At 54.8% G+C, this 14,201-nt stretch overlaps 2 protein-coding genes across 9 annotated transcripts; one reads left to right on the forward strand and one right to left on the reverse strand.

Moving 5' to 3' along the window:
• Positions 1 to 2,167: 2,167 nt before the first annotated feature.
• Positions 2,168 to 7,860, reverse strand: CNPPD1 (cyclin Pas1/PHO80 domain containing 1). Of its 7 annotated transcripts, none has more exons than XM_085000478.1 (10): positions 7,833 to 7,860; positions 6,771 to 7,055; positions 6,431 to 6,518; positions 5,870 to 5,978; positions 5,238 to 5,319; positions 4,957 to 5,077; positions 4,741 to 4,869; positions 4,098 to 4,159; positions 3,592 to 3,709; positions 2,168 to 3,368 (listed from the first exon to the last, which is right to left on the reverse strand). In XM_085000478.1, exons 3-10 carry the CDS (start codon positions 6,497 to 6,499, stop codon positions 2,823 to 2,825), a joined length of 1,236 nt encoding a protein of 411 aa, XP_084856604.1. In that variant the 5' UTR covers positions 6,500 to 6,518; positions 6,771 to 7,055; positions 7,833 to 7,860; the 3' UTR covers positions 2,168 to 2,822. The 7 variants fall into 7 exon arrangements, with proteins under 7 accessions (XP_084856604.1, XP_020930588.1, XP_084856603.1 ...); XM_021074929.2 differs by having other exon boundaries at positions 6,766 to 7,055; XM_085000477.1 differs by having other exon boundaries at positions 6,766 to 7,106.
• Positions 7,861 to 7,952: 92 nt separating this feature from the next.
• RETREG2 (reticulophagy regulator family member 2) lies at positions 7,953 to 13,610 on the forward strand. Of its 2 annotated transcripts, none has more exons than XM_001925566.6 (9): positions 7,953 to 8,338; positions 8,622 to 8,728; positions 9,916 to 9,946; positions 10,278 to 10,413; positions 10,820 to 10,904; positions 11,207 to 11,350; positions 11,511 to 11,605; positions 11,775 to 11,910; positions 12,152 to 13,610. In XM_001925566.6, the coding sequence occupies exons 1-9, from the start codon at positions 8,064 to 8,066 to the stop codon at positions 12,772 to 12,774; spliced, it is 1,632 nt and encodes a 543-aa protein (XP_001925601.4). In that variant the 5' UTR covers positions 7,953 to 8,063; the 3' UTR covers positions 12,775 to 13,610. The 2 variants fall into 2 exon arrangements, with proteins under 2 accessions (XP_001925601.4, XP_020930585.2); XM_021074926.2 differs by having other exon boundaries at positions 10,366 to 10,413.
• The last annotated feature ends 591 nt before the right edge of the window (positions 13,611 to 14,201 follow it).

Here is a 14,201-nt window from a genome sequence, read left to right on the forward strand (position 1 = left end):
ACTCATAAACCACTTGGTCATGAGGTTCCTCTTTCTCTTAGTCTTTAGAGGACATATCATGCTTGTGCAAATGGCGTGCCAATCTGCACAGGTCCTGCGCGCCTAGACCATTGTATTATGTCCTTATTCAGCTGACCCCGCGAATAACCCATGCCCTTAGGTCTTTGTTCTTAAGTCATTTACCATCACCGTGACTGTTTCTCAAGCAGGAAGACGGGACAAAGGAAGGAAGGACAAGATGGATTTTTCAGCAAAGAGGCTAAGAAAATATTATAAAAACATGTCTCGCAACACTATATGCCATGGCTGTAACCCTCAAAAGACAAAAAAAAAAAATTTTTTTTTTTTTTTTTTTTTGTCTTTTTGTCTTTTAGGGCCGCACCTAAGGCACATGGAGGTTCCCGGGCTAGGGGTTGAATCGGAGCTGTAGCTGCCAACCTATGCCACAGCCACAGCAATTCCAGATCCTTAACCCACTGAGTGAGGCCAGGGGTTGGACCCACAACCTCATGGTTCCTAGTCAGATTCATTTCTACTGCCCCACCATGGGAACACCCCCACCACAAAAAAAAAATTTTTAATAGCCTGGGGAGGAATTCCCATCGTGGCTGAGTGGAAACAAATCTGACTAGTATCCACGAGGACGCAGGTTCAATTCCTGGCCTTGCTCAGTAGGTTAAGGATTTGGCATTGCCATGAGCTGGGGTTTAGGTTGCAGACGCTGCTCGGATCCTGCGTCGCTGTGGCTGTGGTGTAGGCTGGCAGCTATAGCTCCCATTCAACCCCTAGCCTGGGAACTTCCAAGTGCTGCCAGTGCGGCCTTAAAAAGACAAAAAGATTTTTTAAAATAATAATAATAAATAGCCTGTGGAGATTTCAGCCTGTGTTCCCTCTTTATCACTGCCATTTGGAACCATCACAATTATACCCAAGTTCTCAACCATTTTAGGGTCAAGCCCCTGGACTACCTCAAAAGGAAACATCCCTGTATCTTGTATAACAACAGCGACCACAGCTCCAGAGGGTCATCACTGTACTATACAGGAGAAATAAAAGGTAAATGAAGGAGAAATAACAGGTATTTCAAAGTGTGAAAGCATGGGTCCAGCTAAACCAGAAGACATGAAGTAGCCCAGTGCCCACCCCTGTACGTGGAATGACCATGGATGTGACAGCTACACTGCCAAGGGATGTCGGTGCTTTCCTGATGACACATGTAACCACAGGCAATGCTGCCATCGGTGATCTGATGTTCCAAAATAGAGAACAAATTTTTGATAAAGTGATGAGCAAAGCACAGTTTAATTTACCCAAAGATGCAGTGCTGGCAAACTGAGTCTTTCCCCAAATGTGCAAAAACCATTCTGTTTACATGTAAAACATCGGAGGGTTCTGGGCTTAGATAAATATAAACGGGTTTTCATGTACATGCTGACCAGCTGGCCATTCAAAAGCTGTCTTGGGAAAGCTTCATAATAGGAGGGCAGGGGTTCCTGAGCTTTTCAGATGTGTAGCATCTTGTGCAAGCCAACTAAATGCCAGTTAAGTCTGATCCTTCAAAATTTTGTGTCAAACTATGTCCCATAAATTTCCAAAATGCCCCCAAAGGGGCAGTACCATCCCTGCTGTGTATCCCCATAAGTGATCCTAACTGCCCTCAGACCAGCTGGCTGCTCAGGTTTCCTTCTTCGGGTGAACACCCGGCCTTGGTCTTCTCTTTCACAACGTCGACTAGGCCCACGTGTCAGACCAGAAAGGAAGTCAGGAGAGAGATAAGGTGTCCTTGGGCCTGTCCTCCAGGAGCTTGTGGGGCTCTGCTGGATACTTGGCTTGGCCTCTCTCCACGAGATGTGCTCCAGGATCCCCAAAGACGGTGCTCACTCCAAACATGTGACAGTCAGGGCTACCCCCAGGGCACAGCACCATCACCACCTGTGCCACACCACACTTGAGTGGAGCAGCGCTAGGGACTCCAGGGTGCCAGGAGCAGGGACAAGGGCGGGGAGTTTGAAGTAGGAGCCTGTAATCCTCAAACAACAGGGAAGGTCTGCAGTGGGGGCTCAGAGAGGAGGAACCGCAGGCTGGGGGCTGGGGGAGTAGGGAGGCTGAGAGGGCAGATGTGGGGAGGAGAGTTAAGGGGCTGCTGCAGAAGGAAGAGTCCAGGCCATGCAACCGAAACTGTTTATTGAAACCTTAGTTCTACAAAAGCGTGAAAAACCCAGATATAAAGCGGTGGCCAGAGAGGCCTGTGAAGAGGACACCCGGGAAAGGACAGGAAGAGAGGGAGGCCCAGAAGCAGGGGACTAGGAAGAGAAAGTTGGAAAATCAAGGTCAAGGTTAAAGGTCCCAGCAGCCCAGGGCTCCTCTAGACTCTGTCCAGGGGACGGGTGTCCAGTGACTTTCCCGCCCCACCCACCCTCCCTCACCAGCTTCCCCCAGTGGCCCTGTCCGTCCCCACCTCTCCTGCCTCAGGGACATCACGCGGACCCCGCCGATGTTTCCTCCCTCCCCTCCCCCCGCCTAGGAAACTCAAAAGCAAAAGTCTAGAAGATCCCAGGGCAAATGGGGAGACAGGGGCTTCTCCCCTGTCCACCTGTGACACAGACTGGGTCGCCAAGCTGAAGCTTTCCCCAGCGTCACCACAGCCCAGCCAGCCCCAGAGGTCTAGGAGAGCAGGTGATCGTCAGTCCTTCTGCCCCACTACCCCCTTAAGCGCCATCGCCCAGGAGGACAGGGGACCGGCCAAGGACCCAGATTAAGTTTTGCTCCTCCAGGTTCTCAGGGACTCCCGCATCCTCCGAATGCATTCCTCAGGACCCTACCTAGCCTGGGAAAATGAAAGACTTGAGGCGGGCCAGCTCCATGACACTGAAAAGGGAACACTGCTGGGGCTGCGGGAGCAGAGAAGGCATTGGGCTCCAAGGCCAAGGTGGAGCCAGGCCGTGGGAGTGGGACCAGGGGCGGGGGCGCCCAGTGGGGATGGTACGGTTCAGGTGATGGCAGGTGCGACAGGTTGGGGAGTCCTTCCGGAGCTTCTGGCAAAGGGGGCAGTTACGGAGGAGACTTGTAGGGGCAGGTGAATCCGGGGGAGGCAATGGTGGCGGAGTCAATGAGGCCAGAAGACTCCCCCAGAGTGAACGCAGCCCTGTGTCGCCTTCCAGGCACCCAGAGACATTAGCAGGAGAAGGCAGGCACCGTGGCACGGGAGAAGGTATGCAGGGTTCCAGAAGGCACCTGGAGGCCAGCCCAAGGTCTGGGGGACCAGGCGGCGGGCTGCAGGACAGCCCTAAGGACTGGTGTATTACGGCCATCGAGGCCACGGCCAGGGCCACACTGCTCACATAAGCCATGGCCAACAGGCAGGACAGCTGAGGAGAGAGAGTAAGGAAGGTCAGTGCCCCAATGCCCCGCCCCAAACCTGCGTCCGTCTCTAACACCCCCGCCCCTTAGCGCTGGACACTTCTGTTCGAGTTAGAGATGTCACCGTCTACTCCCAGATGCCATCTCCTGAGCCCTCTGTCCCTGCTTTACACCGTCCCACCCGACACACCAGCCAGTCCGAGCTCCCTCCCCTTCCTGACCCCTCCTCACCTTGGCCAGGCGCTGGCAGAGGGAGCCCAGGGCCAGCTGCCAGGCAGGCTGCTCCAGCAGCACACACAGGTCCGTATAGGTGTACCAGCCCCGCCGGCGCCCCTGTTGCTCGGCCACGCTGTGGGGGTCGGGGGTGGGGGGAGACAGAAAGGGTCTGCAAGTCTCCTGCAGCTAGCCCACGGGCACGCTCTCCCCTGGGGCCCCTCCAGGAAACACTGGGGACCTTGGAAAACAGATTCCTGGGGTATCTGTTGATCCAGAAGCTAAGGGTGAGACCTGGATTTGTATTTTAAATAAGCTTCTCCTGCCCCCTGCCCCCCCTAAAGGGGCCCACAAAGAGGACAGCAGACAGGTTTGGGAACCACTACGATGGGTGACTCCCTCTCCTGTCTTCTCCCCTCACACGTACCCTAATTACACAGATCCTCGTCTCTGTCCAGCTCCTTTGACTTAGGCCTTAGTCCCCAAAATCCCTTGAGCCACTCTTCCCAACTCCTAGAACCTACCAGCTCTCCAGCCAGCTCAGCACCTCAAAGATCTCCCGAGGGTCAGTATAGAGACGCCAATCCTATAGGTAGGAAGAAAAGAGCACCAACCCAGGCTTGGATATGAGCCACCGTCAATTAATAACCAAAACCACAGCAGCACCTACAACCACTACTGTGGGTAATGTTTACTTGGTACTTATCGCCTGCCAGATCCTGTTCCAAAAGCTTTTATGTATTAACTTATTTAATTACTACACAGATCTGGTTTCACACTGCACCCTCCAGTAAAAGCAAAGGGAAAAAAAAAATCATCCTGAGAATGGTCTGTGCCCATAGGGAACTCAGAATCTGGGGACAGAGAAAGTTGGAAGCAAATATTCAGAGCCCAGTACACTCTGACTCAGAGCGTACCCTGTGGGGCCTGAGGGAATGGGGGGTGAGGGATGTTCCACTTCTGGCCTCACCACGCCAGGAACCTCCAAAGGCTGGGCTGAGTCTCTAAGGGCTAGAAGGGAAGACACTAACAGGGAAAAACACGAGGAGGACAGACAGAAAAAGAAATAAAGAGACAACAGAAGGCTGAAAGAGAAAAAAAACAAAGGATGAAAAGAACATAAAGACAGGCCAGAAGAACAAAGCAAGAGAGACAACAGCTACTCACCATGGCACTCAGAAAGCCCCTCTCCAGGGCATTGAGAGTGGGCACGGCCACACCCCCAGCAGCCCCCCATTCATCATTGAAAACCTCCTCCTCCTCCCCTTCATCATAGAGGTACTTGCTGGCCACCATCTGCGGAGGAGCCAGAGGCAGTGTGAGCAGAGCTTCCCGCCCGGGCTCCTGGCTCTCCAGGGAGATGACGGGAAGGGAGCCTCTCACCATGGAGATCAGGAACAAGTCGGAGGATGACACGTGCTGTAGGTAGTCTGGATTTCGATGCCGGAGCCGCTCGATGTACACCAGAGCTAGCATCATGGCACACGGGGAGATGCATGCCTCCCTGGGGAGCAGAAAGGATCAGTAATTAAACCCAAGGGCCTTTCAAGTCTTATAACTCTTAGGACGTTCATCCTTGTATCTTTACTACTTCTCTTCAGAGATAACCATTCTCCTCTCTCTAGGGCCCCAACACTCTTTGTCTCTCTCAGTGGCAGACTCACCGGGACACATGAGCTACGTATTTCTTTTGGAGCCGACGAATAGGACTGGGGGCCGCCTTCTGGAGCAGTTCCACAGCAATGTCTGCAGGGGGCAGAAGGAAAGCAGAGTGAGCCAACAGCTCCCCTACAGTAGTCCCACTGCCTTTGGCCGAAGACCCAAATCTTTATTACCTGAGGTCTTGGGGAACAGAACCATAGGAACAAACTAGAAGTCAAATTCACCCACGAGGAGACAAAAAGCCCATTCTAAGTTTGAATTTCAGCTCCTTCCAACAGGAAGGATTAGCTCCCTGGCACCGGAAATTACCTAGATTTGTTCTTCATTCTAGTTTATTTGAAAAGATAAACCTGCCTTGTTTGTTTGGGAGATACAGGATGGGTATCGTTGGAAAATCAAAAGTTTCTGGTATACAGATGAAGAATGATACAGATGTGTAAGATAGCAATGTTTCTTACTCATTTAGGCTCAAGGGAAAAAAAGAAAAATACAAATCCTCTCCTTAGAGCAGTCCCAATGCGCCGGCTAGGAAGAGACAATGGGGCTCACAGCGTACCCCTAGCGTCACTTTCCTGATGGCCAACCACCCCATTGTCAGGCTGCTTACTTGCCCAGGGCCACAACACTGTCTAACCTGCCACAGGGCTGGAGAGCTCCTCCAGGCTACAGTCAGCTTCCCAGTCCCAGCCATAGTAGAGTCTCCTTCGGATCCGGGCACTCAGCTTCTGGTGTCCTGGGAGGAACTGGAACAGGGCAAGAGGGTGGCGGCGGGTGAAGGGCAGGGAAAGGTATGGTGGAGATCCTGGCTCGGGGCTTGAAGCTGGGTGCGGGACGGTAGGCCTGCCTCACAGCTAATGGGGCCTGGGCCCCACCCCGCCTCAAACTCTCTGGCTTGTTTGCCAAAGGCAGTCTGTCCGCAGGGGGTGGAATCCTTCTCCGCTGAGGGCTCCCGAGGAAAAGTTCTCCCAGAAGGGCCCCGGCTGGTCACCTCCTACCCCATTCCTGCACCCCCACAGCTCTCCCTGGGGGCCCAAGCAACCAGGGCCTCCAGTAGGCACGGCTCGAGCGGCTGACGCCCGGTTCCCCGGCAGAGCCATCAGGCAAGCTCGCGGCCCGGCTAGGGCCCGGAGGGGAGCGCCAGGGGTTTGGGCTCCAAGCAAAGAGAGGCCGGGGAGGGGGCGGGACGAGCGCTCACTGTGAAGTCCTGGAAGCCGGCGAGGGAGAAGGTGCCTTCTTCGTCCAGCAGGAGTCCGGCCAGGTCCATCGCGCTGCCAGGCGCCGCCCTGAGAAGGTGGAAGGGAAGGGAACGAGATTAAAGGGGGCCGCGGAGCAGTCCTTGATCGCCTGTTCACCTGCCCGCGGGTCTCTCTCGCGCGGGCCGCCGCCCACGCCGGTGCAGCCCCCTCCCCTCGCGCCAGCGGCTGCAGGCGGAGCCCGACGGGCGGGAACGTCTTCCTGTTCCGCCCCGGGTGGGGCTCCAGGATCTGGGTTCCGAACCCGGGAGTGGAGCTCCAGGGCTGGGGCGCCCACCTCACCGAGTAGAGAGAAGACCCGGTTGCGAGGCGCGTACGGTGCCTTTGCCACGCCGAGCGTCTGCTTCGCGTTTACAAGCCGCGGGGGTGTCGCTGGAGAGTCACCGCCCCGCACTTCCTGCCGCCCGCTGGGCCGAGCCGGGGAAGGAGCGAGGCTAGAACGCCTGGTGTCGAGAAGCCGGGGCAAGTCGCAGGAGTTAAACTCCAGGGTGCCCTCGTCTGAGAAATCAGGGCAGTTCCGAAGGGACCATGGCGCGCTGAGGATGAACGCGCCCGGCTGACCTTTTCCTATCCGTAGAAATGTAAACATAAAGACGTGGGCCAGAGAGTTGGCCCCAACTTTTAAAAAAGAGATATAACGTACATTTAAAACGCGTCAGAAAGAATGCACAAGTTTAACAGGGGTGAATTGTGTACAAGGTGGCAGGCGCACGTTTGGCTTTATATCCTCCTTTTAGTATAGCCTGTAATTTTAGACATAGTTAAGCACATATTTCGTAGGATTATTGCAGATTAAATGACTGCAATATAAAACGCTTGTTACATTGTAAACCACAGTAAATGGTGTCAACGTCCCCTCCCCCCAGAGTAAAGAGCTCCTAATAGGGTTTTATTTTTAAACTCTTCCCCCCAGACCCCAATCTCTTGAGCGAGGGATTAGAAGGAGTTCCGATGCGTGAAGGCGGGCTTGTTTACCGAAAGAGACGGGAAGAAAACAACTTTTCTGAGCAGGTGAAGCTGTGTTTTTGAGTCTGTAGAGTCAAACGGTGGTGTTTGTTTATTCGCTGAGGGGAGGGAACGGGGAGGACCAGTACGACGAGGGTTGAGTAATGGGATGGCCGCCACCCTTCCAGAGCAGAAATAGCTCCTACGAAAGACTCTGAGCATCCGAAGCCCACTTGTCGCCCTTCCCGGCCGCATCACACTGGGAATACCGGGCCAGGACCAGGTTCCCTAGCTACCCTGCCTACATAGGGAGAAGAAAATTGGCTGGGGTGGGGAAACACGGGGATACAGTCCATCAATCAGGAAGCTGACAACGCCCGGCGCAGCCAAAACACGCACCTGCGTAGGAGAAGGGTCATCGGCAGCCGCCTGCACGCAGGCGCAGACCGCCCTAGCCCAGCGGTTAGGTCGCCTCACGTGACGGGTTCGTCGCTCCGCCGTCACGTGACGCCCATCCGCGGCCTCGGCGGCCCGCTCCGCGGCGTGCGCCCCCTTCCGCCTGACGCGCCCCCGGCGGCGGCCGCGCAGCCCTGGCTCCTCGCGGGCTCGGGCGGCGGCTGCGGCGGGGCTATGGCTAGTGGTGGTGGCGGTGGTAACACCGGCGCGGGTGGGAGCCCAGGGCTGGGCCTGAGCCTGGGCCTGGGCCTGAGCTTAGGAATGGGTGAGGCCACCGGCGAGGCGGAGGAGGAGGCAGCCACTGCCGAGGCGGTGGGACGCCTGGCCACGACGCTGTGGCTGCGGCTCCGCGGCTGGGAGGCGGTGCTGGCGGCAGCGCAGCGGCTGCTGGTGTGGGAGAAGCCGCTGCACAGCCTGGTCACGGCGGCCGCGCTCAACGGCCTCTTCTGGTAACGGCCTCGGAGGAGGAGGGGGGCGGGGCCGGGCTGCGCGGGCGAGCGGGGGCGGGGAGGACCCGGAGTACCATTCCCTTCCTGGGGCAGACCCATCTCTCGGTTTTTAAAGGCTGTTGTCCGCCTGGGTTGCCCCATTCCCATTTCCCACTCGACTTTGGTTATCGAGCTAGGCCCAGAGGTTCCCATTCCCCCATCAGTGGGCGCTTGTTCGCCTTTTGCGATGGATGTGAGAGCCTTTCTCACCCACTCACCGCTGAGATGCCTGTCTCTCCTTAAGGTTGCTGTCTTCTTCGTCCCTACGGCCCATCTTTCTACTCAGCATCTCACTTTTAGCCTATTTTCTGCTGGATCTTTGGCAGCCTCGCTTCCTCCCTGCCATCCAGGGTGAGTGTTACTTCATTTTTTTCCCCAAGCCCCATTGAGCACTTGTTTTCTGCCTGACCCTCCTGGCCGGGTTGAATGTTGAGGGGATGTACAGCAGGCCACCTTCCTCCCAAGCACCACTTTTCCCCTGTCTGGTTGGAAAGTAGAATTTTCCCGTTTTCAAAACTAACGTTAGGAGAGTCTGTCCTGGCTCAGCGGAAGCGAATCTAACTAGCATCTGTGAGGACGCAGGTTGGATCCCTGGCCTTGCTCAGTGGGTTAAGGATCCGGCGTTGCGGTGAGCTGTGGTGTAGGTCACAGACTCGGCTCGGATTTGGCGTTTCTGTGGCTGTGGTGTAGGCCAGTGACTACAGCTCCCACTCAGCCCCTAGCCTTAGAACTTCCATATGCTGTGAATGTGGACCTAGAAAAACAAAAAGACAAAAAAAAAAAAAAAAAAAAAGCTAACATTATGAGTGTCATAGTTGAGATTGTAGATTCTACAGCCAGATTGCCTGGGTTCCATTGTCTTCTCTTATGTTTACCACCTTGTAAACGTCCCTTGATCTCTGTTTCTATTTGCCAGTTTCCTCAACTATAAAACAGGGACTCTAGAACCTCATAATGAGATGGAGAGTAAATGGGTTAATATATGTTACGTGCTCATGGTAGGGCTTCACATATGATAGGGTTACAGGAATGTTATAGTTCTTATTATGTTTTTTGTGTCATCCACATACTTACTTAAGAGTTGGGGAGTTCCCATCGTGGCGCAGTGGTTAACGAATCCGACTAGGAACCATGAGGTTGCGGGTTCGGTCCCTGTCATTGCTCAGTGGGTTAACGATCCGGCGTTGCTGTGGCTCTGGTGTAGGCTAGTGGCTACAGCTCCAATTCGACCCCTAGCCTGGGAACCTCCATACGCCGTGGGAGCGGCCCCAAAGAAATAGCAAAAAGACAAAAAAAAAAAAAGAGTTGGAAGCTCTGTGTGCTAGGCTGTGTATGAGTTGTTTGGGGTGTAAACATGAATGAGATGTGGCACCTGTGAAAAAGGTAAAGTCTAAAGAAGGAGACAGACATAAACAACAGAATACTTCCTGGCAATGGCATTTGAAGAAAGCACTCTGGGGTTGCAGAGGAAGGGCAGCTGTGTCTGCCTTGGGGAGAGCTCTGCCACCCGATAACTTGTCTTCCTCCTTTCTCTACAGCATCATCCCCAGAGGAGCCACACTCTGACAGGTGAGTGCAGGCTCCCCTTTGGAGACAAATGTCCAAATCCTCTCTTACTTGGTGCCCTGTATTACCACCACAGGGCAGGGCAACGCTGCCACTTTTGCAGGCACAGACCCCAGCATAGTGAATGCACTGGTAACAAGCTTGGTCCTAGGTTCTTGTGTAGGTGTTTGGGTGCTTGCCCCTTCTATCCTGGGGCAGAGGGGGTTGGGCAGCCTCTCTTTGGGAGGTGGGGTTGTCCCCTTAGACTGCAGAGCTCATTGGCATTCTCAGAGGGATCTGAGTGCCTAGGAAACTGGTGTCTGAGGCCTCCAGGGGTCATGTCATGTCTCCCCAGTGAGGGTGCGGGGTCAGGCGCCCGGCCGCACCTGCTGAGTGTGCCCGAGTTGTGCAGATACCTGGCTGAGAGCTGGCTCACCTTCCAGATTCACCTGCAGGAGTTGCTGCAGTACAAGAGGCAGAATCCAGCTCAGGTAATTTTCGCCATGTCATGTAGCGGTTGTCTACACTGTGGAGAAATAGAAATGGGGAGGAGTAACTCAAACCCTCTGGCTGGAGACTGAAGGATAAGGCCTGATGTCTCCCTGAGGCAGCGTTGATAGCCGCAGCCTAGTACAGGAGGCAAAATAAGCTGCTGATGTTCTGACACTCTTTCTTGCCAAGGCAGAGCAATTTGAATCATAGGTGTTTGGCAGTGTTTTGTTGCAAACTTTCTGCATCGGTGGTCTTGGGCATCCTCTTGACTAAACCAGATCACCACATTCCTAGCGGGCACACACCCCTTCTTCCACCAGCTGAGCAGTAATATCTCTCATTCAAATGAGCAGAGCACATAGCTCAGCCGACAGTTCTCCTCAGACCCTTTACTCTTCTCTGCAGTTCTGTGCTCGCGTCTGCTCTGGCTGTGCTGTGCTGGCTGTGCTGGGACACTATGTTCCAGGGATTATGATTTCCTACATTGTCTGTGAGTAGGGTCTGACCCCTGCCCTTTCCAAAGCCCTCTCTGACTTCTTTCCCTGCACTGACGCCAGGGGAGGATGGTGCGCTCTGCTCGGTTCCCCGTTTATGGAGCTCTCCAGGGGTGGCTGTCATGTTAGTAACAGCGGAAGAGTCACTGTAGGGAGGAGGGCAGTGGATACAGGAAGAGGTTGGCATGGCCTCGAGAAAGGACTTCGGCTTCCTTCAGCCTTTTCTGTTTGGGTATCAGTTGAATGAGGGCCCTTGGGAAGTGGGCATAGGGAGCTCTGAGTGGACTCTAACCCCCAGTGCTGAGTATCCTGCTGTGGCCTCTGGTGGTCTATCATGAGCTGATCCAGAGGATGTACACTCGCCTGGAGCCCTTGCTCATGCAGCTGGACTACAGCATGAAGGCAGAAGCTGACGCCCTGCATCACAAACATGACAAGAGGAGTAAGAGGGCCCTGGGACCTGGGAGAGGGGAGTGGGGCAGGACCTTGGCTGGTGGCTTGTGCCATGCCCTGGGATTGAGATATTCTCCAGACCCTTAGCTGTGTTTGTCCCCCACCATGGTCCCTGCTTGGTCACTGCCCTGCTGTGCTTGCTTCTCTAGAGCGCCAGGGGAAGAGCGCACCCCCGGGAGGCGATGAGCCACTGGCAGAGACAGAGAGTGAGAGCGAAGCAGAGCTGGCCGGCTTCTCCCCGGTGGTGAGGTCCAAGGGAGATGGGGTGTCAGGCAGAAGGCTGGAGGAGAATCACTCTGCTTTAGAGCAGCCACCTCTCAAGGGGGTGGGAGTTGGCAGCGGGGTGGGGACGCTCCTGGAAAATGGGCTCTCTCATGCCCTCTCCCGTCATTTTCATCCTGGTTCTCCTGCAGGTGGATGTAAAGAAAACAGCATTGGCTTTGGCCATTACAGACTCAGAACTGTCAGACGAGGAGGCTTCCATACTGGAAAGTGGCGGCTTCTCAGTATCCCGGGCGACGACTCCACAGCTGACTGATGTGTCAGAGGGTACGGGGAGCCTTTTGTCCCTCCCAGTCTTTCTACTCCTTGTTCTGAGCTGCTGGCCGTGCTCTCTGGTGCTTGCTCCTACAACTCTTTTCTCTGGGGAGCTGACCTTCATTTCTGCCTCGGGCTCCTGAAAGATCTTAACCCCTGAGGCCCAGCCCAGCCTTGCATGTCCTCGGCTGATTGACCTGTTGCAGCTACTCAGAGCAGCAGGTGCATTCCTGGCCCTTTGCTTCTTGCACAGATTTGGACCAGCAGAGCCTGCCAAGCGAGCCAGAGGAGGCCCTGAGTCGGGAGCTGGGGGAGGGAGAGGAGACAGACCTGGCCCCTCCCGAGGACCTGCTGGGCCCCCCTCAAGCCCTCTCAAGGCAAAACCTGGACTTGGAGGAGGAACAGGTGGCATCCGAGGAAACCTTGCTTCGGCTCTCATCCCCCCTTCACTTTGTGAACACGCACTTCAATGGGGCAGGGTCTCCCACCGATGGAGTGATGCTCTCCCCTGAAGGACCAGTGGCGACACTGAGCCCGGAGGCAATGAGTGGTGACCTCACCACTCCACCCAGCGCCCTGTCACCCCTACTTTGCCTTGCTGAAAGTGACCCAGTCCCCTCCCCCCCGGTACTCCCTCCTCCTCTTCCCCAAGACTCACCCCAGCCCCTGCCTGCCCCTGAGGAAGAAGAGGCACTCACCACTGAGGACTTCGAGTTGCTGGATCAGGGGGAGCTGGAGCAGCTGAATGCGGAGCTGGGGTTGGGGCCAGAGACATCGGCAGAGCCCCCTGATGCGCCACCCCCTCCTCCCCTCGGGCCCGATACCCTGTCTCTGGTACAGTCAGACCAAGAGGCTCAGGCCGTGGCAGAGCCATGAGCCGTGGGGGAAGGAGTTGCAGGCACAGTAGGGCTTCCTGGCTAGGGCTGTCACTGTTTCCTCCTTTCCCTGCTACTCGGGAGGAGCAAGACGTGCGGAAGCTGGCCATCAGGCCGTAGCCAGTCTGCCCTCCGCCTGCCTGCCTGCCTGCCTGCTGTCCCGGGCCTGGTACAGTACCTGGGATTGATTTTAAGTTTGTAAATAATTTTACATTTGGGTTAGTGGATATGAACAGGGCTGGGGAGTCCTTCCCACTTGCCTCCCTGCCTCATCTCTGGTTTCATTCCACTATGTCCCAAGCCCTGGTGGTCTGTCCCTTTCTTTTTCCTCCTATCCTCAGGGACCTGTGCTGCTCTGTCCTCGTGTCCCACTCAGTTGTTAGTTCAGGCACTTTATCCTTTTTCACAAACCGTGTCCCATGCTCCGCCTTGCTTTATCTCCCTGCTGTGTCCTGTCCTTAGCAGCTCAATCCCCACTCTGCCAGCACTTCCTTCCCTCTAGGGAGGCTCCTGTCCTGCAGATAGAGGAAACCTGAGATGATGGGTCAGGGCAGTAGTTATGCACTTAGGTCACTGTAGCCCCTGTAACCTCCCTTGCACCCTTGCCCTGGGTCATCCCAGCACAATATGAGAGCAGGGGTCCCACAGCACATGCGCCAGTGCTGTGTTAGCAGGAACTCTGTCCTGTCAGGTGAGGGGCTTTCTTATTACCCTAAGGAGGAATGAGGAGACCTGCTTCTTGGTCCAAGTGTGGTGGGACCCCCTACTAGGGTCAGGAAGTGGACAGTAACATCTGTGCAGGTGTGGACTGGAAGAATAAAGTGTTGATGGCTAGAACTGCCGCCTGCCTGCCTCACTGAACTCTCCCTCCCTCTGTGTTCTGCCTGTACCTCCTTTCTCCCTGGTCTCGCTCCTGGCTGTTTGTTTACCCTGGTGCAAAACAAGGCCAGAAGCAAGGATTACCCTGAAGGTCCTCGCCTGCCCTTGTAGCCTTGTTCTCTGATGGTGTGACATGCGTAGTGAGATTGAGCATGTGCAAATAAACTGCGGGAGGAAACCACTTTGGCTTCCCAATCAATAGAAAATTGGGACCCTGTAACAATTGTTTTCTACGGTGTTGCCCACAACCTTAATATTTCCTAAGAAATCTGTACCCATCTCCGTACTAACAGTTAACTCCTTCACTTCAGTCCTCGTCTATTGTGGGGGAACCTAATAAGCAAGACTTATACCTGTATCCAACCTGATGCCAGGCCCAGGAATACTAAAGACATAGTGTGTGATGCTAATGGAATGCAGGATATGTGCTTGGCACTCTAGGTGCTTTATATTAACTCGTGTATTTTCTTCACAATCCTGAGATAGATAATGTTATTAATTCCATTTTACTAATAGGTTAACTTTACCGAGTCTTAGCCAGGATCCAAA

This window comes from Sus scrofa, chromosome 15 (assembly GCF_054392235.1).
Source record: "Sus scrofa isolate SSC_HxYL_T2T_F1_AM1 chromosome 15, Sscrofa_HxYL_maternal_Yorkshire_Landrace_v2.0, whole genome shotgun sequence".
NCBI lineage: Eukaryota > Metazoa > Chordata > Mammalia > Artiodactyla > Suidae > Sus > Sus scrofa.